Source organism: Porites lutea, chromosome 8 (genome assembly GCF_958299795.1).
Source record: "Porites lutea chromosome 8, jaPorLute2.1, whole genome shotgun sequence".
NCBI classification, from domain to species: domain Eukaryota; kingdom Metazoa; phylum Cnidaria; class Anthozoa; order Scleractinia; family Poritidae; genus Porites; species Porites lutea.
In genome coordinates, this window is record NC_133208.1 from 24767524 (window position 1) to 24793872 (window position 26349).

Sequence of the window (26349 nt, forward strand, 5' to 3'; positions counted from 1 at the left end):
CTTTTGTTTTTTAGGTTTTCGGGCCAGTAAAATAGGGTTCCCGAGACTTTGGAGAAACGGGTCTGTGGTAAGAACAAGCATAAGACAGGGAGGCAGCATGGCCGAGAGGCTAGCGCGTCCGTCTGGCAATCCGGAGGTCCCGGGTTCGAGTCTCGCTGTAATCACACTCTGAATTAATGTTCTCGGTCGTGTCGAGTTCAGATCCTCACCACGTGTGTAAATAGCTAACTGGTTGCCTCCTGCCAGATGTGATTTTTAATCCTTTTATATTTGGATTATTTATTTCTTATTATCTGAGTGGTGTGCCTGTAAGCTAGCTGGATAAGCTAAGTGCACTTTCCACTATATAAACAAATCTTTAACCCTTAAACCCTTAACACTTGCTGTTTCGTTATCGTCAGTCACATACCTGTTTTCAGCATTAACTGGTGTGTTTCCTCCATCAGGAATCAAATCAACATATTCTAGTGCCCCGTATCTCTCACGGACGATCTAAAAAAACAGACACCAAGTCAGTTAGTTGGAAAGGCTGAGGTCGAGTCGAGTGCTAACTTTCTTAGTTGCTTAACAACAGGTGAAACCACCTACTCTACCAAGGAAAACATGTCGTGAAGATAACTGTGCTTGTTTGGAACTTGAAGTACACTACAAACTTTTTGAATGTCTTATACTTTAAAAAATCAGAGCATGTCCAAACACCATCTCTGAACCAGAAAAAGAAAAAAAAGAAGTTTATTAGGTGTTGACAATCGCACTTATTCTACGAAGAACAAGATTACGAAAAAACGACAACGAAGCTTACCTGGAAATTGAGACCAAATGCGTCAACAATATCATCTTCGTCAGGATAATCCAGCAAATATTGGAGATTTCTGTTGAGTGTAATGGAATAAGCCAAGAAAAATAAGGAGGTGTGTGTTCTCAATGATTATACACCGACGCGTTTTCGATTCGGGGCTTCGGCTTAAACGTTTTATTTGCAGAACCGGTGGCTATTTGCATGACGCTTGTCAAACACTGAAAGACTGTTTTATCTTTCATTAGAGGCAGTGAAATTAAGAATCAATGACGAGAAGGGGTGTTTCGTCTGATATCTAAACACCAAGGAGTGATAAATATTTTTGTATGTGACTTTACAACACTGACAAGAAATATATTTAACACAAAAGGGAGTATTTCCTATAATATCCCAATACAGAGACATGACATATATGATACATGAGCGGAGTGTTTGATCTGATATTCAGCCACTGAGGAATTGTGTATCAACACCTGGACTGTTTCAACTGATATTGAAACACCGATAAGTAATATATTTACATGAGGACAAGTTTGCCATCTAATATTCCAACACAGAGAAGTAATATACCAAACATAAAACGGAGTATTTCCTCTGATTATCAAAGACCGAGGAGCAATGTAAAAACGCGCAGAGGAATGATGCATTTGATGTCAAGTTTTGGCCGGTTGACAATGAACTAGTGCGACATGGCCACTGATTTTTATACATAATTATAAAAATTTCAATCAAAAAATGCATACTTAGCAATTGAAGGTTTAAACCCTCTGAAGTCATCCAGGTTTGGCTTTCTGGGAGAAACAAACACAACAAAACAATACAATACAAAAGTGACTGAATTATTCACAGAGTCCAAGAAAGGCGAGCGTGGAGTCATTCGACAGGCCATTCTTGTCGAAAAAAGAATATATATATTTTTTGTAAGAAGTACGCAATAACGACCAAAACCATGAAAATGACCTCAGAAAATTAAAAATGACAGCGTACGATAAATTCAAAAGCGAAGGTCGACTGTTGGTACCGCTGGGATTCCCAAAGTGTGCCTCAGCCGAGCAAAGAGAGGGTGTGTAAGGTAGATTCAATTTATTTTGCTAGAACAAAGCTGTCAATCAAGCTGCCAATCCACTGATATCTCGCGACAACTTTTGTTTGTGCCCATTCTTGAAGTACGATCAACCCTCTATGTTTGGGTATCTTTGGAACACGTAGCTCTGTCCCATTGGTGACTCTCTGAAGAATGTTTTACTTTACTTACGATATCCTATCACAAGATTAAGAGTACATGGCTGTATAAGTACTGAAATTACCTTCGCAAAAGCTTTTTGTATAAAACAGGCGGAAACCTCAGATCGATGATGGTAGAGTTGTAAATGGCAAGACCGCAAATAACACCAATCAGTAAGAACATTGGATTTTCTTCAAACGTCTGCAAGAAAACAAAACATGATTGTTGACATATTCTTTCATACTATAACTAAGGAATAATCAGATACCGACCAGCACTTTATTTATGACTATATATATGCTGAAACGTTTTAGTATGTATGGCTGCAATCCTCTTATGACCGTCCTCTAAAAGCTACTGAGCACTACTTTTCAGTGGTACTGTTTATTATAAAGTACAAAATGTTTTTAAGTTTTTTTAGTCTCAGGGTGAAAACCTACTGTTAGACCACTCTTTCAAAGCAACTGAGGAGTAATTTTATATACATCCTAACATGGCACATGGTTCTGACATGAAATCTTATGAGGATTTGATTTTTTTTTTCTCGACTTTGGTTTTAGATTTTCCTGGGAAATAAATGTGTTAAAATAAATTATTGATCACTAACGATTTCTTAAAACATAAGCAAGCGAATATTAACATTAAAAGCCGACGTTTCGGTATCATCATGACACCATTCTCAAGGCAAAATGAATAAGTAATGCGAAGATTTGATTTCTATGGTCTCTACAAATTATTATGCTAATTTGTAGAGACTATAGAAATCAAATCTTCGCATTACTTATTCATTTTGCCTTGAGAATGGTGTCATGATGATACCGAAACGTCGGCTTTTAACGTTAAAATGAATTATGTTTCTAATATATCTTACCAAGTCGTTAAACCAGATAGTGTTTGATTCTTCAATTAATGTAAACATGCCATATTTGGGGTCCAAAATCTCAGTCAGAAGCAGTAGAAAGAATTCCTAAATACATTGAATAAAGACATTCCGATTAATTCGAAGTTTAAAAAGGAGAAAATAACAGTTTTTTTTTTTTTTTTAAAAAAAGGCTGTATTTATACCAGGCTGAGCTCTAAGAAAGATTGAAGGGAGCCCACTGCTCTGCCGGAACCTGTGAAATCCAGGGTGTAGAGCATAGGATTTCTATGAAATAATAAGATTTTCTAGTCGCTCAAGAGCAAAAGTAAGGGTCAGGGGCCCCCGGGCGCTGCTAGAGCACAACCCTGATAAAGTTTATTCAAGGAAACCTGTTTAGTTTGGATGGTAGCATAGAACAACAACATTGACCTGCAGCTCCAAAACTCAGGGTCTAAATCATTATGGCTTAGAATTGACGAAGAGCTTCACATTTGCCAAATGGCTGAGGACTCACAGCGAAACGATTCTTTCCCTTGAAATACGCGTTTTGGAATTGAATATAGGTATTTAATCACTGCTTATAGTCTCCAACGGTTATGAATGTAGTCTCCCACGTAGACGTTCTTAGGGCTTGGTCACGCGTTCCTTCCCTTGCGTGACGAACCATTCACTTGAATGTTACATAATGTTACCTTCCTAACACCGCCAGCATCTACACCCTCTTCGCCGACAAACACAACCTGCCAAAAAAAGTCCGATCTTTGAATACAGTACTAAACAGCATACAAGAACCCGTGATATACGGTAAGAAGCTGAATTTTTGTTGTTACCTCCCCAAAGGGGCTTTTCAGGAACAATGATCATATTACATTATTTATAATAACTAATTACAACACTTAATCTAATACTAATTACAAAGTTAGCTAATTACTAATTACAATGTTTAAACTTAACTAAGAAGTATTTACAAAAACGTGAACCACTTGATGCAGAAATTATGCCACATCACCGAATCATCGTAACCCACAACTTCGAAATGGCCAATGCAACATATAAGCTTTGTCCTCAAGATCATCCACATTTTTAAGAGAACCATGTTTAACAAGAGTGACGTCGGAGCGCGCAGATCTAACGACTTGAAAACCGGAAGTCGCATTCAGTCCTTTCGCGTTTTGTCACGAACTCGCGCATGCATCGTGAGAAGATTATTCTTATCGTTCAAGTTAATCGCTAAGTTGCTAAAACTACCTATTACCTTCAGAGGTTTCTTTAAATCGTACGGTCCACACTTCATAATCTGATTTAGTGTGTGGTCGACAATATTCTCTCTCTTAACCACGATGACCAATATTGGATTAACAGGGTCAATAGGCATTTGCGATACCATTGACTGAACATTTCGGCGGTTCACCTCCTCAACAGCTGACTGAAAAACAGAAAGGAGAGAACGATGAATATACCAACCGAAGTAAGATACCTCAGAGTCTGAAGGGTGGATCTTCACTGTCGCGTTATTGTTACGTGCATACGCAAGAGGTAACGCATCCAAGACCGAGCGTAAGCGTCAAAGTTGAGAGAGAGGTTTAACTTTTTCGTTTACGGAAGCATCCATACATTGCCTCTACTTTATTTAGGCACGTACACTTTACGTGCTTACGCACGAACCAATTAAGCGACAGTAGAAATCCGCCTTAAGTTTCCAAACAGCTTCGCGTCCACATCGTCTTAGTAAATTGCAAAAATGGCTAAGCATGGCGGTAGTGCAAGCTGCTTTGGCTAGCTGCATTTGTCTAAAAGCGATAGCCTACCTTAGCAAACTGCACGGTTTTGCAGTACCTTCAATTAAACTTTAGTACGCTGCTATTGTTATGTTAAATACTAGAGGTAATCATTGATTACGGATCCGCGTTCGTCACTTACGGAAACGAAAGCGAGTCGAAAGGAGTCCAGTTTCCCGGCCGAGATGCCCCTGCTAAAATCAGTGGGGGCAGCTTATTCGCAGTCGCCCCCGATACCTCGAAAAATTTGTGGCTTTGTACCACAGGAACAACAACAGTAGGAAACGTTCTGACGAACGCGATGATTCTAGCACTGGCTTCGTGAGCAAGAGACTTGTCTTATGATTGGCCACTCAAACAAACAAGGTAGACATATCCTTCTCGCTCCGGGATTTCCACCCTGTAACATCTCCGCCAAAAAAAAAAAATGCCCCTATGGTAAATCCTTAACTGATTTTATTTTATGTTATTCTACTTTTTCAAACGAGGAAAGGGGGCAAAACCTTGGCCAAAATTTAGCAATCTTGACGTCACACTCAGTTATTGGCGGATGTACATGTATATCTAAGTGTTGTCTAGACTTACTTGCATCTGCATTACAGCATCGGTTTGCATTAACGTAGTTTTGGCTTCAGCGTCAAACACAAATGGGTAACGACAGAAAGAAAACGTTTGCTGTAAAGGAAAATCACACCATCGTAACCAAACTTTATGATCATCGTACTACTTAAAATAATTTAGACACATTTTTATTCGTTGTGTAAGAATTTACAATAAATGTACGCTTCTAAAGCGACGAGGTACACAAAGACCGGGAATATATGAAATAGATCATAACTGAACTACAGATGAAACAAAAACGGTCACATAAAGGGGTATTTACAAGGATAGGAATACGGACTACTTCTACAATCATCTGTTTCACCCGCAATTAAAAAATGAATCATGCCATGTATTCCATGGTTTTTATCAATAGCCTACGCCACAGGCAGAACTAAAGTTCTGGCACTAGCTGCTCAAATGCTAAATGGTGCTATCCGCCGGATGAATCACTATCCAGCGGATAAGCATTAGCGAAACCAATGTCGTTTTCCATTGGGTAGAGATTTATCCAGTGGATAGCGTTATCCGCCTTTTGAACTACTGGGGCCTGGTCAAGTTTGTACGCGAAACAGCGCTTAAATGCCTGTCCAATCCCAACAGGATTTCAGAGCGCGCCATGATTGGCCTGTTACAAAATCCATTGTCGATTTGCTGATCAGGTTGAAGGGAAATTCAATGCATTTCCGGTAATTCGTCAAGTCCGTGGGCGGCACAGAACAAGGATAGCGGCACCGCTTCGCAGACGTTACTAACCGCGGTTAGATTACGTCTGCAACACAGGCTATTTATCACCACTATTGGGTATATGATGGACACACGATTGACCTGCTCTCCAGTTGGCTTGAATAACTTATAAGAGACCTTTTATTACATCCAATGACGAGAACGAGATTTTCTCAACACTAAGCAGTGCGCGCGTGTGAACCAGCGTCATTTTGGCGGGAAAACGTGATAGCCGTCGTCATTCCGCTACGGGTTTAAGCGAGAGTGTATTAGTGGCGGGAACAAGTTATCAAACGTTAAAAGTTTTATCGTTTTGCGATAGGGAGAGGGCTTAACTTCCTCAATACAAATAACCATGCAAATTTGGGAGGCAAAAAAAAGTGTAATAAAGCTTTTCGGTAATCTGTTCATGTTGTCCTTCAGGAGAATGATTAAAAATTAAAAATAACAAAATAACTACTGTTTTAGTGAGGTCTTAAACAGCTGTTTTTAAACGGCTTCACTGGGGATGAGAAAATATCTCGCGAGGAGCTATATACAACGTGTAAAACCGTTAAAATGATGCGAAGTATGTATGAAAGGAGGGTTTTCAAGTCAAATCGGGTTTTCACGTCAAATCTCGTCCGAAGTATGTATGAAAGGTAGAGGGTTTTCAAGTCAAATCTTGTCCGAAATATGTATGAAGGGTATAGGGTTTTTAGGTCAAATCACGTATGTATAAAAGGTATACGGATTTCAAGTCAAATTCTGTCCTCGTCCTCGTCCTAGAATCTAAAGGTCTCTAATAGAGGTTTGAATCGCAGCCAAGCCTGAATAGGCGAGTTACGAGTTGCCGCAGCCTCTTTTTGAAACCGAGGATAAGTGCAAAGTCCGATACAAAAATGAAATTTACTTGTTACACAAATGAAACTCATTTTCACATGACAGGTTTTGCATTTAACCTCATTTTGAAAGTGAGGGGTTTGGAAACTCGGAAATGGCCCATTTCTTTCACGTTGTGAAACAAGCAGTAAGTCACGTGGCAATGGCGATCTGCATGCTGCCATATATGGAATTGGTTGAACGAGCTTTTGAAAATGAAAGGCCTACCACGTGATACAGGTGGTGCCGTAATTCTTGAAGGTTTGTCACAATCTAAACAAAAGGAGAAGCAGGTGAAAAAAAGCTGCAGGCAAACTGCTGGAGGTTCAGTTGGCCTTTTCTGGACTGGATCTAGGATTTGGTAGCCTGAGAAAACAACCGACATTTCGCGATTACCCCGGGAAATAGAGCGATTTCGTATGACCTTGAAAACTGGTTTCGGTAAGCGTTCGTTATTTGTTTTATCAAAGACCGAAACATGGCCTCTCCGTTTTCCCGCCAAAGAAAACCCTAATATGGAGAAGGCATTGTTCGATTAGCCAATCGTGTTGCAATATGACGTCAAAGCGAAGTATCGGTTGATTTCTGGAAAGTTCTCGGGCATGAAGTATTTTTCACCCGAGCATTCGCTTAACCAACCAAAAGCCACGCGCGTTTGTATCCGTTCGATAAACCAATCAAAATCGCTCTATTTCCGTTCGTTTGCTGTTTCTGTTTCGTCCGCGCGTTTTCATATCAAGGTCAAACGAAAATTGCTCTAACGTGTGAGGAACGACAGCAGAAATTTCACACTGATGACGTGCACCACCCAGATCTGGGTAGTGTACTCTGATTGGTTGTGCCGCGAGGGAAATTTGCCTCAACCAATCAGAAGCACTACCCAGATCTGCGTAGTGACACTACATCAGTATGTAATTTCTGCAGTCGTTCGTCAGACGTAATTTCGTGGGGAAACCAGTCGAGGCGTCGCGGAATGTCGGCTGTTTTCTCAGGCTTAGATTTTGTAGACTGTTTACGGGATGCCGGAGCGAATTAATGAAACCGACAAGATTTTACCCCGGTTCCCTCTCGTAGCTTCATATTCGTTTACACGATACCACCACCAGAAAATGTCATACCGTCATACCCAAACGTGACATACCACGGTTACTGTACCGAAGAGAAAATTTCATTCTGGTGCGATTTGACTTCGTAATAGCATCAAGTAAACAAAACACAACTACCAGTTTCGATATAAAATCAGCTTCTGGGTGGATTGGAACGGCCAGCCCATGTTTATTATTTCCTTCAATCCAAGATTGCGTCGGGTTGCATTTTCAAGAGACTTGATAGAATGGGGTCGCACATTTTGAAGATTTGGAATTAAGAAAAACCAGGTAAGAAAAGATTTTGAAATGGGAAGATTCGCGTTTTAAAAAGGTGATAGAAAATGAATAAGTTGAGATTGCCAAAATTACATATGCCCAAAAATTAATTATGGGTTCTATTACTGGCCAGACAATAGACTATAATGGGGTAGGGGTTTAAAGAGGCCAGCGGCACATACCCAGCAAAAATTGACCCAAGTACCCCCCGTGCCGGCCGCAAGCAATGTAAACATGACACTGTAGCTTTCCTATACCATTTCTGTTGTAGTTGTTGTTATTGTTGTTCTAGCTTGTTGTTTTTGTTGTTCTAGTTACCTGATGCTGAACCCAGTTGTAGTAGTCAGCTCTGATATCGATAGTTTGTTGAATCTCAGGGATGTAAAACTGATTGAATGGCACAATATCACCCGATTCCGTGTTAACCTGTAGAATTTGTATAAAATCGGCATTTAATCATCTACTATTTTTGAAGTCTTTAGAAAACGCACAGCTGCACAGTTAGGCAGTGACACGAATACTCTGCAAAAAATTAAATACTTCTTGAGCTTTGACAGAAATGATTGTGGCCATGGGGGGTTTTCTTATAATGGCCTGCTTGCTTTAAAATTCACTAAAAAAAATTAGTACATAAAAACCTACAAAAGGGTAGAAAGAAAATGACAGTTCAAAAGGTCCGTCGGGCCATCGTTTTAAAGGTCATTAGGGAGCTTTAGCATCGACGACGGCAGCGGCAGCGAAAACGTCAGTTTTAAAATGAATTCCCGTTTTTTCAATCTTTGTCGAGTTTATTCCAATTTATTGAAAATGGCAAGTGTAGGCGAATTTCCCGGAGTTGATTTCTTGAGGACCGCACTCAAGTTTAGAGAGAGAAAAAGAGATTCGTCGTCGCTTGTTTACGTCCTCCGTAAAACTTTCAGTTAGGCATTTTCACGTCGTAGTCGTGCAAGGACGGTAAAGAAATGTACAAAAAAGCGTGATGCACGTGCAAAGTTGTTGTTTTGCATAATAAACCTATTGCTTTTTGGACGTCCTGGTTGCCGTCGCCGTCGTCGTTGCTAAAGCTCCCTAATAAGAACCGATGACGACGACGGAAACGAGAATGTCAAAAAAGCAGTAAAAATAATTAGCAAAACAACAACAATCAATTTTTTTGTACATTTGTTTGCCGTCACTGCACGACTACGACATAAAAAAAACCTAACTTCAGTTTCTATGGACGACGTAAGCAAGCAACGACGAAACTTTCTTTCCATTTTTGAATATTGTTATTAGAAATTCAAATTCAGGATAATTCGACAATTTGACAAAGTAAGCGAGTTAAAATAATCGCGATGAAACTGATTAAAAGAACGCGAATTCCCTTGTTAAGTGACGTGTTCGCCGCCGTCGTCCTTCTCAAATCTTAAAGTCCCTGATGTTTTGATTGTGATACTTTGCTTAAGGACGACTGATTATGGTTGGCTTCCCACACGATGGAGAATAAAAACATTGTGCAGGGGCCATTTCTACTAGCCTGAATTTCTGACATACCCTCGAATCGCACTCTCTCACGAGTGAGGGGACGCGTGAGAGGAGTATGCGACTGGAAGGAATGTCTGAAATTCAGGCTACAGGCTCTCTTCTGAATCAGGACCGGTGCTTAGGGTCTTAATAATAACAAACGACGATAAAGATACACCTTTCAATGATAACTGCAAGTTGCTAGACATTCATGCGGCTGGCGCAAATGACCTGATTGAAAGGAAGGAGACATTAATATTTTTCTCCAGTAGGGGACTTGTACAGCGAAGAGCCACTTTAATAATCAAACGTTAGCTACGTGCTTCAGGCGAATTGGTTTTAAACTTACCAGATGAAGTTGCTCCAAGACCCCTAAACAATTTGCCAGTCCTGCTTGCCGTCGTATTGCCTGAAAAGCAAATTTTTTACCACATTAATCTTAACGTTAAATTATCGTCAAAACTATACATAAACTAGTCTAGACAAGTAAAAATTATTTGCTTTTACGACGCGTGATAAAGGTCTATTAGTTTCCTCATAAGTGTCAATAGACCGTTCCCTCAATCTTGAAAACAAAGTCACCAACTTGGGCTTGGAATAGTCTATCGTCGGTTCAAACCCACCGGTTCACACCACTATTTTGCAATGTTCAGTAGTTGTTCACCGTGATATGTTGGTAATCTTAGAATAATAATCAACAGGAATACTGAATTACCTCGTCCTTCAACTTTGGAGGAGGGAAATGAAGTAAGTACTTGACACAGTCTTGAAACATCTAAAATAAAACACAGAAAACTACGGTTTATTGACCGCTCGGTATAAAAATGGTGGACCTTGTAACTCATGAAATTAAAATATGGGAACTGGAGGATCGACTTATGCAGTGTAGCTGGATTAGAATAGTTTTGATGAACTTGATAAATCTGAGGCGAACTGGATGTAAAAGATAAGTGAACGGCATTGATCAGATGAATATTGATTCTTAGTATAAACTCACTCAGAGATCGGTTCGGGCTGCGGCCACCTCAAAGGTTTGATGCCATTCAGGCAGAGCCTCCTTTTCTCCTCCTCATTAAAAAAGACAAAAGGAGGCTCTTCTCGCAGGGTGAGAAAAAAGATGCTTGAGAAAGACTGCATGGATCAAATAAGATCTTTGTTGAGCATGCGCGGCATGTTGCTAGGATATAGTTTCGCGACCAGACCTAAAAGCCGTCTGCTTGCTACAGCAGGCTCGGTTATGACTATCGGTTTCTCAATAAACCTATGCTCGCATTCGAGACAAAAAAAACAGTTTGACGAGAGAAAACAAGGTTGACTAGTCCAGATGATTGGGCTGTGGCTAATTCAGCAAAGATTCTACGCGATTTAGGTAGAGCCTCCTTTTGTCCTCCTCACTCAAGAAGACAAATTAAGGAAGGCTCTGCTCGCAGGGTAAGAAAAAAGATGCTTGAGAAAGACTCTGCATAAATCAGATAAGATCTTTGTTGAGCATGCGCGGCATGTTGCTAGGACACAGTTTAGGTCTAATAGCCGAGCACTTGCTCGTGCGGGCTCGATTGTGACCATCGCTTTATCAAATAGCGGGTACTCGCACTCGAATAAATCTGACCTGTTTTAACAAAAGATTGATTAGTTCAGAGGTTTGAGCTGCGGTGACTTCAAAGGTTGACGCGATTCAGGTAGAGCCTCCTTTCCCCCTCTTAACTCAAAAAGGCAAAGGGAGGAGGCTCTGTTTGTAGGGTGTTGTAACCAAAACCTTCCTCATTCAGTGAAATATCATGCTAACTTCAAGACGCTAACAAGTTATTTGAAATATTCAAACCTTCATTGTGTGGAAAAAATATGTTGAGGGTAATGTGGACCACCATCGTCCTGAAAAAAAAATACATAGATGATCAAAGCATCGTTCGATTGTTCAATATTATTGCAAAATGATATCATGGAGAATCGAGAAAGTTCGCTGAACCAAACAAAAGGCACGCGCGTTTGCTTTCGTTCGATCGGCCAATCAAATCGCTTTATCTACGTTAGCATCGTGTATTGTTCGTGCGTAATAGAGACCACCATATCCTTCTAGCTAAAATGAACCTTTACGGAATACAAGGTACAGCTCTTGATTGGTTTAGGTCGTATTTAACTAATCGTACACAACGATGTCTTGTTAACGGTTCTCTTTCTAGAATCTGCTCTCTTAAATGTGGGGTACCGCAAGGAACAATCCTTGGCCCCCTTTTATTTCTTATTTATATTAATGACTTGCCAAACTGCCTTACTTCGTGCCAGCCTAGAATGTATGCCGATGACACCCACATTACTTATGCTGGCGTTGATGTGAATTCAATACAGTTAACTCTGAGTCACGATTTAGATAACCTAAATAAATGGCTTATTTCTAATAAACTTACTTTGAACACTTCTAAAACTGAATTCATGCTAATTGGCTCCAGACAAAAATTGAGTACTTTGTCGAACCCACTTGAGCTCTCGATTAATAATGTTCCGATAGAACACGTTTCCTCTGTCAAATCGCTTGGAATATTTATTGATGAAAATCTACGGTGGCAAACACACATTGATAAATTATCTAAAAAGGTCGCTTCCGGAATTGGAGCAATAAAAAGAATTAGACCTTTTGTCCCTCCACCTACCCTTCACTATATATACAACTCACTAATTCAATCTCAATTCGATTATTGCAATCTTGTCTGGGGTAATTGTGGTAAAACATTATTTGACAGGCTACAGAAGCTTCAGAACCGTGCCGCTCGCGTTTTAACCTTCTCTAGCTATGATGCTGATGCTAACCGTTTGATTAGACAACTCGATTGGAAAGACTTGAACACTCAATTTCAAATACAGAAATCCATAATGGTATACAAGTCTTTAAATGGCCTTGTTCCTGAATATTTATCATCTAAGTTTGTTAAACGAAATGAAACGCGTTACTCCCTGAGGGACTCTGTTAACAAACTATTTGTCCCATTTCCGCGAACTAATTTCATGAAAAACAGCTTTACTTATAGCGGAGCAGTTCTCTGGAACAGCCTACCCTGTCATGTGAGAGAAGCCGAATCTCTTAGTCAATTTAAAAGATTAGTTAATGTTCATTTTTAATGTTATACACGGCATTCATGAAAAACAGGTTTTAGTTAGATTAGTTGTAGTTAGGTTTTGAATTTTGTTTAGGATAGTTAGGTTATCTTTAATTTTTAAATTCCTGATGGATTTTACCGTGTTTAAATAAAGATTGATTGATTGAGACGAGAAGTGATTACGTCACACAAATAAAATTTGTAAAATTACTGGATTGGTCAGCCAATTCTGAAACAACAAGACGAAGAAAGCCTCCATGCCAAAAATAATCCTGTTAGTGCAAATAGGTGGGAAGATCAGTATAAGCACTGTTATGCTCCGATGACTCCATACAAATCCTTCCAAAATTGTCCTGATACGATCCAAGCCAATTTTAAAAAGATTTGTATGGAGTTATCAGAGCACGACGGTGCTTACACTGATCTTCCCACCTGTTTGCACTAACAGTCTGATTTTTGGCATTTCTTTCTGAATATTCCAACCAATTCCATAATTTCACAAACTTTAGCCTTTGTAACGACACAATCCTCTTCTCTGTCGTTTCAAGAACATATGAAAAATCGCTGTCAAACAAGGAACAGTGTCACTTATGCCCCATTCACGCCAAAGCTTAAACATGTTTAAATGCTGTTTGGTTAAAACTGTTTAAATTGTTTTCTTTCTAAAAGTTGTTTACTATACTTTTATTGCAATTATGTAAAATGTCAAAGTTCATAGGCATTCTGTGTAAAAGACTGTTTTTTCCGTACCTGTTTTTTAAACCTACAATCATGGACAAAAGTCTTTGGGACAGTCAGAACGTAACTTCAATTCTATGCGTTTCACAAGTTCTGTCGCAAAAAGCAGTGCTGTCTTTTTACAAATCCATGTCCCCTCCCCCCTCCCAACACAAAACAATGTTGAAAGATCAAAGGAATTGTGCCTTGACGGTTTTAACACTGTCTGTGGGGTGGGGGGAGGGGGTAGGGACGTACAGTGTTAGTAGCGTGCGGATACAATTTCGCGTGTGTTAAAAGGCGTTCGAACTGTACAACTGTCCCAAGACTTCTTTCCATGATTGACGTTTAATCATAACTATAAGAAAATTCTTAAATCTGATTGGCTATCAACTGTCCTGATTTCAGCCTTAATAGGACAGTTAAATAGGATAGTACGCGTCATGCCTAAGTAATTGGACAGTACGCGCCATCACACGCGCGCTTAAATGGCTTTTTTTTTTCACTGCTAGCCAAAAAAATCTCGGAGTTTCTTGTGTTTTGATTAAAAAAAGAGCCTAATATATCACAAATTTTGTTGAAGTTATGATAAATTGGTAACAGAACTTCGTGTCGTCCAATACGACTTATACTCGTGATTGAACAAATCGGACTCCCGCTACGCGGTCGTCCGATTTTGTTAATCACTCGTATGATTACAGACCGAATTGGACTCCACTCAGTCCTGCTACCATTACTAATTAAGCATATTTAGTTGGCGCGAATGAGGCATAAGGCTCTTTATACTCACTTAACACTTTGCCTGCATCAACTGATAATCTCAGGATAGCTTCACCAAATGGAATAACAATTGCGTCATACTGTTCTTCTTTTTGATAAATGGAAAATTCTGGCAGCAGCAAATAAACCCTCAGAGCCTCGATATCAGGAGGAGGCTGCTGTAGGGAGTTAACGACACCTTGCTTTATTGCGTTAAACATCTGAAAACAAATGAACATAAAGGTATTGGGAGATAAGAGAAAACAATTTTAAAAAAATGATACATGTAAATCCTAAGATGAAACCACCGTGGCAGAAAAGAAGGAAGTGGCATGAGAAGAGAATAAAGGGAGAGAAGGAGAAAAGGAAAGAGAAAGCACTGCAGGGATGGAAGAATAGAAAAACAAAGAGAAAGGGAAGAAGACGAATGACAAGGCAAATCCCGCCCTCCCCCCCCCCCCCCCACTTCCCTTGGCAGCCAGTGGTTGAGAAGGAATAGAAAAGACTGGACATCATGGACTCTGCTGCCACGTCAGTGAGCAAATCACCTTACCCCACCCATCCACGTCAATATCAAGGAGTTCACGCGAATACCACGAAGAAAGCAACGACAACGTAAAAAAAATAATAATAATAGAAAGTCTTAGGAGCAAAACAACAGCCTACTTTGCACAGTTTATGGGGGACGTAAATGAACGACGACGAATTTTTTTTGTTATTTATCTTGACATTCGCCTACACCTGTGACAAAAAAAAAGAATGTCAATACCTTAATTTTTATTACTGACGTTTTCACTGCCGTCGTCATCGTAGATGCGTAAACTCCCAATTAACCCAACTCACGACGATATGACAACAAGGTCATAGAATTTATGTGTTAGTTGTCTTAGAAGCCCTACTTATTAGAGAGATTTAGATTCGCGGACGAAGACGACAACGAGGGCGACATTTCATTTTAAGTTTTCTCGCCTGTTCTCTAAAAATAAACACCTAGGAAAGCACCATTGTACTTTTTCATCACAACAGTTAGTTGGTTTATTTCCGTTGAAGGAGTTAAAGCCCTCTCCCGATCGCTAAATGGTAAAAAACCTAACATTTGATAACTAGTTCTCGCCACTACAAAATTCTCGCTAAAACTCGTGGTAGAATGACGATGGCTATCACATTTTCCCTCGAATATGACGTTGGTTCGCACGCGTGCACTACTTACTATAGTATTGGGAAAATCTAGTTCTCGTAGTCGTCCTCGTCTTAGAATCTAAAGCTCTTTATTGACATGCTAAGATGAAGGCCAGCCATGAAATGTCAATGTGGCGGTCATTTGCAATTACCTTACTAGCGACCGATTGATGTGGCATAAAGTTGAGCATACTAAAACATCTTCTTGCCGATGCCAAATTTATTCCATGGACTTTGGAACTTGTTTGTTCATGGTTTCGTCTGAAAAGTTAGACAAAGAAACAACAATAGCGTAAACCTAAATCCTTTCAACATTTATGGGAAGTTTCACATCCAAACAGACGGGAAAACAGGGCTAAAACGTATCTCTAGTGCTCGGTGCGGGCCAGTCAGGCCAGTTTCCTTGAATTCTTAGACCCGGTTTAAAAGGAAAAAGCCTGTACCCGAAGGAAGGGTCACCCTCCCAGCTGAGTTGGCTTAAGAGAGCGGTTACATGAGAAAAAAATAGTTGACCCATTCGCCCGAGACAACAGCGCTCACGAACACTCTGATTACAGGGAGCTTAAGCAACAACTACGGCGACGGCTAAGAAGACGTCACTTAAAACGTGAATCCGCGCTGCCTCAAACTTTATCGCGCTTATTCTATCTCGTTTAAGTCGTCATATGTGGGCAAATTTTTTTTTGGAGTTGAATTCTGAACGACTGTATCAAAGTTCAGGAATAGAAAAAGAAAGTTGTTGTCTTGTATTCCCGTCCTCGACAAAACGTGAAATTAGGCACTTTCACGTTGTAGTCGACTAAGAAATGTACAAAAAAGCGTGATGGACATGTAAAGTTGTTGTTTTGCTAATCTAATCTATAGCCTTTTTGTTGTTCTCGATGCCGTCGCCGTCGTCGTTGCTTAAGCTTTCCATGGTCTAAAACAGCACTCGCGCATACTTTGATTGTCTCGCCTTGAACGAGTTGACCTTCCTTGGCAAAGCAAAGTGTTTATATGCAGAAAAGATGGCCCGGCAATAGACTGCAAAACAGTCGGGTTTTTTTTCTCAAAATCAGTAAAGAAATCGGTAAAGCATGGCGTAAGAGTCTTGCGCGCGCGCAGCGCGAAAGCCTCACACGCCCGTAGGGTCTAGCGTCTCTCCCCAGTCTCGCTCTCTGTTTTCAGCCTCGCTCCAGACCTTTTGTTTGACTGCTCGCGCGTACTTGAATACGCAAAAATACGGACTGTTCTGCTGTCTAGCCTGGCAAGGACGGTGACCCTACCATCACAAAAGGGTACCCCGGCTGCGCGGTTGTGGAGACTACAATCAAAGATGAAGTGCAATTTGCCCTCAATATCATTAGATGAACAATGTTGACATACCGTATTCTAGCGTTTTCGGGAATTTTTAGGACACAAAGTCTGTACAGATTTCAGCAAGACCAGACACGACAGAGCGGCGAAAATTGAGCCTAAAAAGTGTCTAATCGTACATACAACTAAATTCACAGGTTAAGCTTTCACTACATTAAGAGTTAATTACCCGTCCAGAAATGAGCCACACATGCAAGCGTTAGATGAAAAAACTGTCTCCAACTTTCTGTGAAGAGAGAAAATGTAATGAAGGGAGGAATCAAAAAAATCCTCAATTTCGTAAGACGTTAAATTCAACCTACAATTTTTGGGAAAATAGTGCTGAACCCTTGTAATTTCGAAAAAAAACTCAAGTTTCCCTAGGATGACAGAACAAAAATTAATTTTATAGCGCCGCTTAGAATGTATTTCTAGAGATCTAAACGTTCTCTGGTTAACCTAAAAAGTGTTTTCAATGTATTTAGGAGTAAACTGTCCTAAGGTGCCCCTGAATAGTATTGGTATGTGGAAATTTAACTGTCACAGCCATAAATTTGAAAAACAAACTTACTGCAATGCTTCTGCAGATGGATTTCCCAAAGAAAAGAGGTGAACCATTTTCCTGCATTCAGTTTCAGACAAAGTCCAGAGGTGCTTTGAAGTGTCTGGCTCTCGAAAATCACATGATACACGGTTGCTGCCCTGTTTTAGAATCCAAAATACGTTCAGGTAAGTGTTATATATGTATATACAGACATTTATTTCACGTCCCCGAAGGGCTTTTCAGTGAAATATTTGACAAAATCGAATGGCATGAAATAAAACAAAACACAAGAAGTTCTACGTGTCTAAAAATTAAAATACAGGAAGTAAAGTACCTAATGATTAAACTATTACTATTACTGGGTTCTTGTCCTGGCTGTGTTCTATTAGAGTTCGTTAGAAGTCTTTTTCTCATCATAGTCTTAAATTGTGCAAACGATTGACTTAACTTGATATTTTGCGGCAGAGCGTTGCAGAGAGAAATTATTCTATAAGAAAAAGTTGTTTGGCCAGTTGCAGATCTAAATAAAGGAATATTTAACAACTGTGAGTCTCTAGTTCTGCGGGTTGATAAAGATGAGCGTTTAATAAACTGATCAGATAGATACTCTGGGACAAGGCAGTTCACTCACTTAAATGACATAAATAAATCGCGATAGCACAGGTGTTTTTTAACTGGGAGCCACTTGAGTTGCCTGAGAATGGGAGTTACATGGTCGTATCTCTGGGGCCTGCTAACAATTTTACAGGCAAAGTTCTGGACAGCTTGGAGTTTGGCAGTGTTCTCATGCTGGCCTGCGTGACACACAATAACATTTCAGAACTATTTCTAGTCTACAGTCAACTCCCTTTATTGCGGACACTGTGGGGACCTCGAGTTAGTGTCCTCATTAGTGAGAGTCCGTAATAGCGGGAGTTTATTTCAGTCAAACGTCTGTAATTTATTTTTGCCAGGGATTTAGCTGCTGTCCGTATTATCGGGGTGTCCGTTATAGCGGGGTGTCCGCAAGGCGAGAGTTGACTGTACACAGGTTTCTGAGTAATTCACAGTAAAAAAACTATCCTTAGGTCCAGTTTTATCACAGAGGGAGGCAGCGTGGCTGAGTGGCAAGCATGCTGAACTCGCAATCCCATGATCCCAGGTCCAGTTTGAGTCCCACTCTGACCTCTAACTACATTCAGCATTCTCGGTCAGCCAGAGTTCAAATCCTCAGCAGCACGCTTGTAACTTGCCAATTGGTTGACTCCTGCTAGCTGGAGTTTTTAATCCTGTTATATATGTTATATATGATTATTTGTTACATGGCTAGAATTTTTTCCCAATAGTGCATGGTATCATTGGTTACTATGAGGTGACATGACATCTAACCATGAAACTGTTTCCCGCCATAATCTCTTAGCAGGCAACATTGCAAAATCTAAGACGTCAGGGGGTAACAGTACACTGTTCCCTGCAAATGTTGACTGACGACCACTGTTACAGTGAGGTTGACTGAATTTCCAGCTTCACTGAAAATTTTCAGCTATATAACAACTCACTTAAGACTGGCCCCTCAGCTCCACCTTGGGAAAAATTGAGATTCTTGGGAAAGAAAATTAACTGTTTCCCTCAGAACCCGTCATTAAGTGTTTAATGTTATTGTTTATGATTATTTGAATGGACTGACCGTGAACTACCTGGATAAGCTAAGTTCACTTTCCACTTTAAACAAACCATCAACCTTTTAAACCTTTTTTTTTTTTAAGGAAATCTTTCTGTTTTTCACAGTTTTCTGAGTAATTTACAGTAAAAAATATTTTTTAGGCCCGGCTTTATCTTCTTTTATTCTATCTTTTACAAATTAGTAATAATAAATTACTAACATTTCTTGGTGCAAGTAAATAACAGAAGTCTCCCCCTGCAGCAATTCTGTGTATCACAGACTGTTGTGTTGATTTACTTCCATCAGTAGTGTCAACATGCCAGCTGCTATGAACAAGGACGGGACTATTGACACTTGACAATCTGTTGTTTCCCAGTTGTCCATTCTCTCCTGCCCCAAAAGAGTACAGTTTTCCTGATGAAGCAACATAAGCCAGTGTATGCAACCTTCAACAACAAAAAGTGAAAAAAAAAATGTTGTATTAGTGCTTTACACAAGTTACAGCTGTATTGCTGAACCAATCTTTATTTATATGTAAAATACAACACTAGCAAGTTTTCCACTATGTACATATACATGTACAATCATGTACATTTCGTCCATCAAGCTTATGACAAAATGCAAGGTGAATTGATCAAGCACAGTGCAAATATACCTTCCACAAGCAATTTGGGTCACAGCTTTTCCCATCAGCTCAAATACCTGTAAAGGACAGGAACAGTAATAATATCATGTGTTCAGATAACATAAGGCTTCAGTCAGATGTGGGCCCATCTGCCTGTGTGTGTTTATTTTTTGTTTGTTTTTTTGTTTGTTTGTTTGTTTAACATTCTCTTCACTTTTCCTTTTTTCACTGACTGGCTAGCAAGGCGGACCTTATTCTAAATACTTTTGTACGGAAAAAAGCAGGAACTGTTTCCAAGAGGGACATCTAGTTGAGGGACTTTTTATTTTAATCTTCAATGAACTGATCCTCAATACAGTGCCAGTTGTTGATCATTACCTTTCTAGGGTTATACTCATGATTGTTAGAGTTATGTCCAAGTTGGCCATAGCTGCCACACCCACACGTGAATACACCTCCATCCTATAAAATCAAGTACATATAATGAATTTTTAATAACGATATAACCACACTGTAATCGTCCATATAAAACTCCCACACTGTTCTCCCTAACATTCCTTATTTTGGTACTGATGAGGAGAATTTCTTCAAAACTCAGTCAAGAAAATGTTATTCATAATTTAATCAAGATTTCCTTAGCAACCTGATGAATTCCTGAGTCATTTTCATGACCTTCAAGTTTGTGCTGGCAATGGCTTTATAAGAATCGATTTGGAAGTACTTTTTAGACAAAAATCAATCAAAGAAACTTGACATTTTGATGGCTTGATTTGTCACTCTAACCTTGGAATGTGTAGACAAAAAGTTACAGTGTCTCCTCAAACAAAATCCTCTTCTGTAAAACTTTGACACAGTACTAAAACTGTGACACTCACAAAACCATGAAAACCAGAAATATTTATGGAATGTTGTGTTGCGAGGGAAAACTCAATAAGGCATGAGAAAACTAAACTGCAACAGAGTAACAGTAATAATTAGTTTGTGGTTTTGAGGTTTACTTGTGTGTGCTGAACTTTACTGTGATTGGACACGACATAATCAACATTGCTGAAATTCTTCAGGTTTTCACTGTTTTCTGAGTTTGACACTAAATTGCTTTGTAGGATTTCACAAAAAGAGATTTGGATTTTTTGGTGAATTTTAACTTTGACAGTTCATAGTTTCTCCAACCGACTTTATTGGAGAGACTATGATTAAACCAAGGTACTCTCCACAAAAATTGAACATTTACTTTCGGAAAGCCAACATAAGGTGAGAAAACTGTGATCAGTGCTGTAAGGAACAAGCTTCTTTTTGTGTACTGACCTCCGTTAGAACTGTAGTATGATACTCCCCTGCAGCTACATGTCTTACTCGTTGGGATCGTAAAGACTTAACAAGCACTGGCATGGAACGATCTGAAAGGAACACATGGCAAGATGATGCCAAAATGATGAGCTTTACTTTAGAATAATATTTTATTTTTGTTCTAAATTAAGCTTTGTTTATAATAACAGCTATAAGTATGATATATTCATTATGATACCCATGTATATTTTGCACTAGGTGAATCAAAATAACAATTTGACATTATATAAATCTTACCTTTATCATCATTTACACCAAGTTGACCAAAGCTGAAAAAATAGATAATCAGTGAATATCAATAAATACATATTAATTTAATTAATGTAAATTTTTTACTGTTAAAATTATAATAATTAATGCTTTTTCTTTTCCATTATGGCATGCAGTGTATAGCATTCTAAAATGACTCTTTCACAATGAAAAATGAATTTTGAGTTAAGACTTGGACTGCATTACCAGGCCAAAGTACCATAACTGTAGGTAGAGTTTGCCAAGCAAACATACTTGTTTCTTCCCCAGCTGAAGAGAGCTCCAGAAAGAGACAATGCAAAGCTGTGATAGCCACCAGCACATAACAAGGCAAACGGAACACCAACTAAAGAAGAAACATGTTCTGGGAGGTTATGTACGGGACTTGAATTGCCAATACCAAGCTGGCCATTTCTATTGTCACCCCAAGCAAACAAATATCCACCTAAAAGATGTAACAATACCATGAATAAACTACCATCACAACAAGGCTTAATATGGACAATAATATATAAATAATGTAAACAAGCTACACCTGTACAAGTTAAAAGTAGAAAATTATTTCATAACCAATGTTTACATGGACATCTTCAATGGCGAAACATAAACAGTCACGCATGAGAAGCATTATTGATGCTGCATAAATTTCATACTCTCTCTGCAGTGGACACCGATGGTAACAGTAGAATTTACTAAGTGTTTTGTCTTTTGTTTATGAGTCAAGGACAATGATGATAGGTTAAAATGGATCTGAGAGTTTCTCACTCCTTCGCAGTTACAAAGGAAGATACAATTATTGTACAGGAATAAGGACTACATGTATAACCTGTTGTGAGCGCTAGGGAATGTCTTGCTCCGCAGGCCACCTGTGTCACCATTAAACCATTTGTCTGGAGATGCTTGACAATTCTAGACAATAAAAAATAGCAATAAACGCTGTTGATACAAGTGATGCTTTTCAGCTATATTTATTTAAATTGTTAATTTTAACAATGGGCAGATTTTAAAAAAAGCCTGTCACCTCTCTCAAGCAATTAACAATACTCCCAACTCAGTTATTGGAAATTCTGTGGGGGAGAGGTCTCTAAAGCTAAAACGGAATTACCTGTATTCAGTCCTAGGTTTAAAGTTTGTGAGTTTAAAACCAAGAAACAAAATATTGTTGGGGAGCACTGTATATTGACATATCTTGAGCGATGCAATATAATTATGCAACCTGGCCAGTTAAATATATATTCAACATAAGTAAAGTCAAAAGTGATATCTCTTCCTCAGGTGAGTGAACAATGAGATTATTATGATCTCAATTTGATTGTTTAAGTGTAAAAGGTTTGAACCCAGGAAAAACAGACTCAAACTCAAACTCAACCTACTTTTGATTGTTTAAATTGTTAACAATTTAAATGTAACTGCTGGGCAGGTTAGGGCAGGGCAGGGAAGATTCTTTCAAAAGTATACCATGAGTTCCACAACATACCTAGCAAACCCAACTCCACACACCCCCAACCCCCTCCAGATATTTCAATTGCTTTGCTGAGGTTCAAAAGGAAGCAAGGGTGCTGAAAAACTACAAGCAAATGAACAAAACAAATGATTCACAATGCACCTTGGATGTTTATGAGAGGTGGTATCTGAACTTCCGAGACCAAGCTGTCCTTTGGTGTTGTCACCCCAAGCAAACACAAGTCCTTTGTTTGTGACAGCTAAAGTGTGCATCTGCCCACAGGCTACTTGTTTAATGGTCCAAGTCTCAAGGGAATCAACCCGAGCTGTGAAACAAAATTAAACAATAAATTTGTGTTCAATAAACAAGTGTGAAAAAAATCACAAGAGAATGCTATAGTGCTATTTACATATACAGATCAGTAATACTAATTAATATTATTGTTCAAATATCTATGAAATATGAAAATAGTCAACCGTAAAGCTGATAATAAAAAATAAACACATGCCTAATAATATAATAACTCATAACTAGTATTAAAATCACATAATGATATTAAAAACTTAAAATTCACTTCTCAAAAAAACTGTCTAAAAAGGAATGTCCTGGTTGAGTTCTTAAAATTTCCAGAGAATTTATATTTAGAAGTTGTAAAGGCAGCTCATTCCATAAATGTGGTGCTGCTGCCTGAAAGGCACGCTTGTCTAGTTTTTCTAGCATCTTACCTTTGGTTGGCTGTAATAAAATACCCAAGTTGGATCTGAGATTATAGCAGGATTTGCATTTAAAGGCTAGACTACCTATTCAAGCATTTACAACTTACAAAACAAATCACTTAATTACTGGTCCCTGGCTACAAACTAGTTAAGTTTGTTTCCCTCAAAATAATGTTTTAAACATTGTAGTTAGAGTCAGGAAACAAAACTAAATGTTTCCCTCAGGACCTAAAATCCACACACATACTCTCCAAACTGATCTCCATACATTTTTCCTTTAATGAATTAATTAAGAGAATTTGATAAAAGATCAAAACATTTTCCCCCAGTTGATCTTTTGCTAATTCTCGAATATAATCTTTTCTCTTGACTATGTTTTGAATTTTAAGAAGAAAACTGATACTTATCACTGTTGGGACTTGTTGAACTAAAGGTTAAAGCGTTTAATATGCTGCACGTACGTTTAGTAAAAATTTACTGACCATTCTAATCGTCATAACCAATTTCTGCAAGTACCTATGTGTAAAAATATTTGATCAATGTATTAAAACAATTGTCCGTTTTTCTGTTAAGTAACAGTGCACACTAATTTCTAGTTATTTGCTGTTCAAATTATCACTTAAGCTAATTACGCAATACTTCAGAAAATCAAAATTTCTCAATGCTCTGTAAATATTCTAATTAAACACTGAAACGTTCCCTACACTGTAAACAACGCACTTCTAGAAATTACATTGTATGCTAACCTAATTTATTTCCTTCTCTGTGATGTCCAAGTTGTCCATTTTCTCTGTTACCACAGGTGTAAACAACACCGTCGTTTTTTAAGACAGCTGTGTGCTCCCAGCCACATGCAATGTCTTTAACTTCTGATAGCGAGCCAAAACTGACATCGACATTTCGCGGTGTCAAGACTGGCTCGTCTTCCGCTTCCCCTAAGCCAGGCTGTCCTTCAGCGATTTTCCCCCAACAAAACATAATCAAGTCTTTTTTCTCATAAGTATAGAGTTCTACTGTTTATATTCCCGTAACCATGAGGCTCCCCGCTCGGCAGCCTAGCCTGCAGAGGACTCAGAAAGCTGACGGAAACTTCCTTTCTCTCTACGTTCCGCCATATTGTTTTCTTCTTCCAGAAAGAAACTAGCCCCAGTCGATAACGGGGGTAGGAAAGTCACGTGATCTCAAAAATAAACTCATTTTATCACAGGCCTCCCAAGCTAACGTAAAAAGTGTGGAATGTAGCATACGGTAGTCGACAGTTGAGGCCTTGTACGTATGGGAAATAAACTACTGAGGTCTGCAAACGCTATATATCGTTGTATTTTACCTTTGGATCAATATATATGTAGACCTGGGTGAGAGGAGACAAAGCAGAGCAAAGGTTCTTGTCTGAGGAAACAACTTGACGGTCTTTTCTTTTTGTTTTTTGCTTCTGGGTAGTTGCTTATTTACAATCTTCGTTCTCGTGAATCGAATACTCGTTTAATTAACTTTTCCCGAAAAATATCATTACTTAAAATTGGTCCTCCTCCTCGATTTCTTTAATGTTGAGGAAATAACATGTTACAATGGAACTCCGTTGATTAAGGGCGCTTTCCATTCAACACAAAATTCCGGAAATTTCGTATGCTACATCAAATGGAACGGACAAATTTCGGTTTGGTCCGACCGGAATATTCGGGACCAGGGGTGCTTACCATTTGACAGAAAATTTCGGAAATTCCGGATGGAAGGTAAATGGTAACTTCACTTTTCGGAAATTCCAACCGAAAATTGAGGAGTTATACGTTTTGAGGTAGTTCTTTTATTCCGGTTGGTACCGGAACCAAACGGAATGTTGTTTACCATTAACCAATTTCTCCGTTCTTTCTCGGTTCCAGACTCACGTTAGAATCTCGCCCTTTTTTGGATTCAATCGAAACGGATGTGGCATTTTTACCGTAAACTGGTAAATCGCTTACCATTATGCCATTATGCTTTCGACACCCCAGCCGGATTTTTCTGTCAAATGGTAAGCACCCCAGCTTTGATGGTGGTCCACTTTGACCGGTCTGGTCATTTCGGACAGTCAGACCGAAATGTCCCTTTCCATTTGACGTAATTCTTGTCCCCAGTGCCGCTCTTTTATATCTCTCATTTAAGAACGATTAGACTTCGAGCAGTCTCTCTTTTGCTCGAAAATCTTTAAGCGACAGTATTTGAGCAACAGAGTCGCGCGCGTTGCGAACTTGCGCCCTCGCAACTCGCGCGACTTCGCTGCTAAAATCCTCTCGCCTACAGATTTTCGAGCAAAAGAGAGCTGCTCGCAGTCTAAAGAACAATAACCAACGCTCGCAACCAGAATGTACCGTTCCATTGGGCAGGTAAAATTTCTAATTCCGAAATTTCGAGATATGTCCAGGATCGATCTTGTTAGCAAAAATTTGCTAGCAAATGTTTTCCGCAATTGTCGCAAAAGAAATAATTGAGAAAAAATTATGTCAGAAAATCACTAACAAAAATCGCAAAAATCGCAAGAATAACAAATCTAACAAGAATCAAGACTTAGAAAAAAAAGAAGCCAAAGAAGGGCCCCGAAATGTCCGCAAATATCGCAAAAATCGCAAATATAACAAGGATTTTTCTTGCTAGCTAAAAACAGCCATGACAAATATCGCAAAAATCGCAGAAATAACAAATGTAACAAAATTCCTGACTTAGAAAGCAAAGAAGCCAAGAAGATCGATCCTGGACAGAAGTGGAAATTTCAGACCGGAATTTTTGTTGAATGGAAAGCGCCTAAGGTCACTAATGGTCAAAAAAGTTTGACGGTATAAACAGCGTGGCCGTATTACCGCGGCAGTGTAAGTTCTTGACTTAAGGTGATGATACACGGCTACGTGGAATGACAAATGCATCATACACCCTGCATTGACGTGCGTCTGCATTCGCACTTCCTGAACGACTGTTTTCTCTAATAAACAACTAGCCAAACCGGAATAT

The 26349-nt window shown here is 39.1% G+C and overlaps 1 protein-coding gene across 2 annotated transcripts in view; it reads right to left on the reverse strand.

The window, feature by feature from the left end:
- Positions 1-24501, reverse strand: part of LOC140945610 (probable E3 ubiquitin-protein ligase HERC4) — a 31946-nt gene extending 7445 nt beyond the window's left edge. The window contains exons 1-26 of one of the 2 annotated variants that reach the window (XM_073394622.1): positions 24114-24501; positions 22814-22976; positions 22034-22116; positions 21463-21652; positions 21196-21227; positions 20917-21008; positions 19990-20073; positions 19642-19688; positions 19207-19432; positions 17372-17502; positions 16991-17047; positions 15618-15726; positions 14318-14507; positions 11541-11590; positions 10434-10493; positions 10068-10127; positions 8534-8641; positions 7080-7124; positions 5250-5339; positions 4142-4312; positions 3579-3626; positions 2896-2991; positions 2107-2225; positions 1543-1590; positions 803-872; positions 410-492 (exon numbers count right to left, since the gene is read on the reverse strand). In XM_073394622.1, coding sequence (XP_073250723.1) covers positions 410-492; positions 803-872; positions 1543-1590; positions 2107-2225; positions 2896-2991; positions 3579-3626; positions 4142-4312; positions 5250-5339; positions 7080-7124; positions 8534-8641; positions 10068-10127; positions 10434-10493; positions 11541-11590; positions 14318-14507; positions 15618-15726; positions 16991-17047; positions 17372-17502; positions 19207-19432; positions 19642-19688; positions 19990-20073; positions 20917-21008; positions 21196-21227; positions 21463-21652; positions 22034-22116; positions 22814-22976; positions 24114-24345 — 2684 coding nt within the window. In that variant the 5' untranslated portion in view covers positions 24346-24501. Of the gene's footprint in view, positions 1-409; positions 493-802; positions 873-1542; positions 1591-2106; positions 2226-2895; positions 2992-3578; positions 3627-4141; positions 4313-5249; positions 5340-7079; positions 7125-8533; positions 8642-10067; positions 10128-10433; positions 10494-11540; positions 11591-14317; positions 14508-15617; positions 15727-16990; positions 17048-17371; positions 17503-19206; positions 19433-19641; positions 19689-19989; positions 20074-20916; positions 21009-21195; positions 21228-21462; positions 21653-22033; positions 22117-22813; positions 22977-24113 lie in introns of those variants that run through there. The other variant, XM_073394623.1, reaches the window with a different exon arrangement.
- Between the last annotated feature and the right edge of the window lie 1848 nt (positions 24502-26349).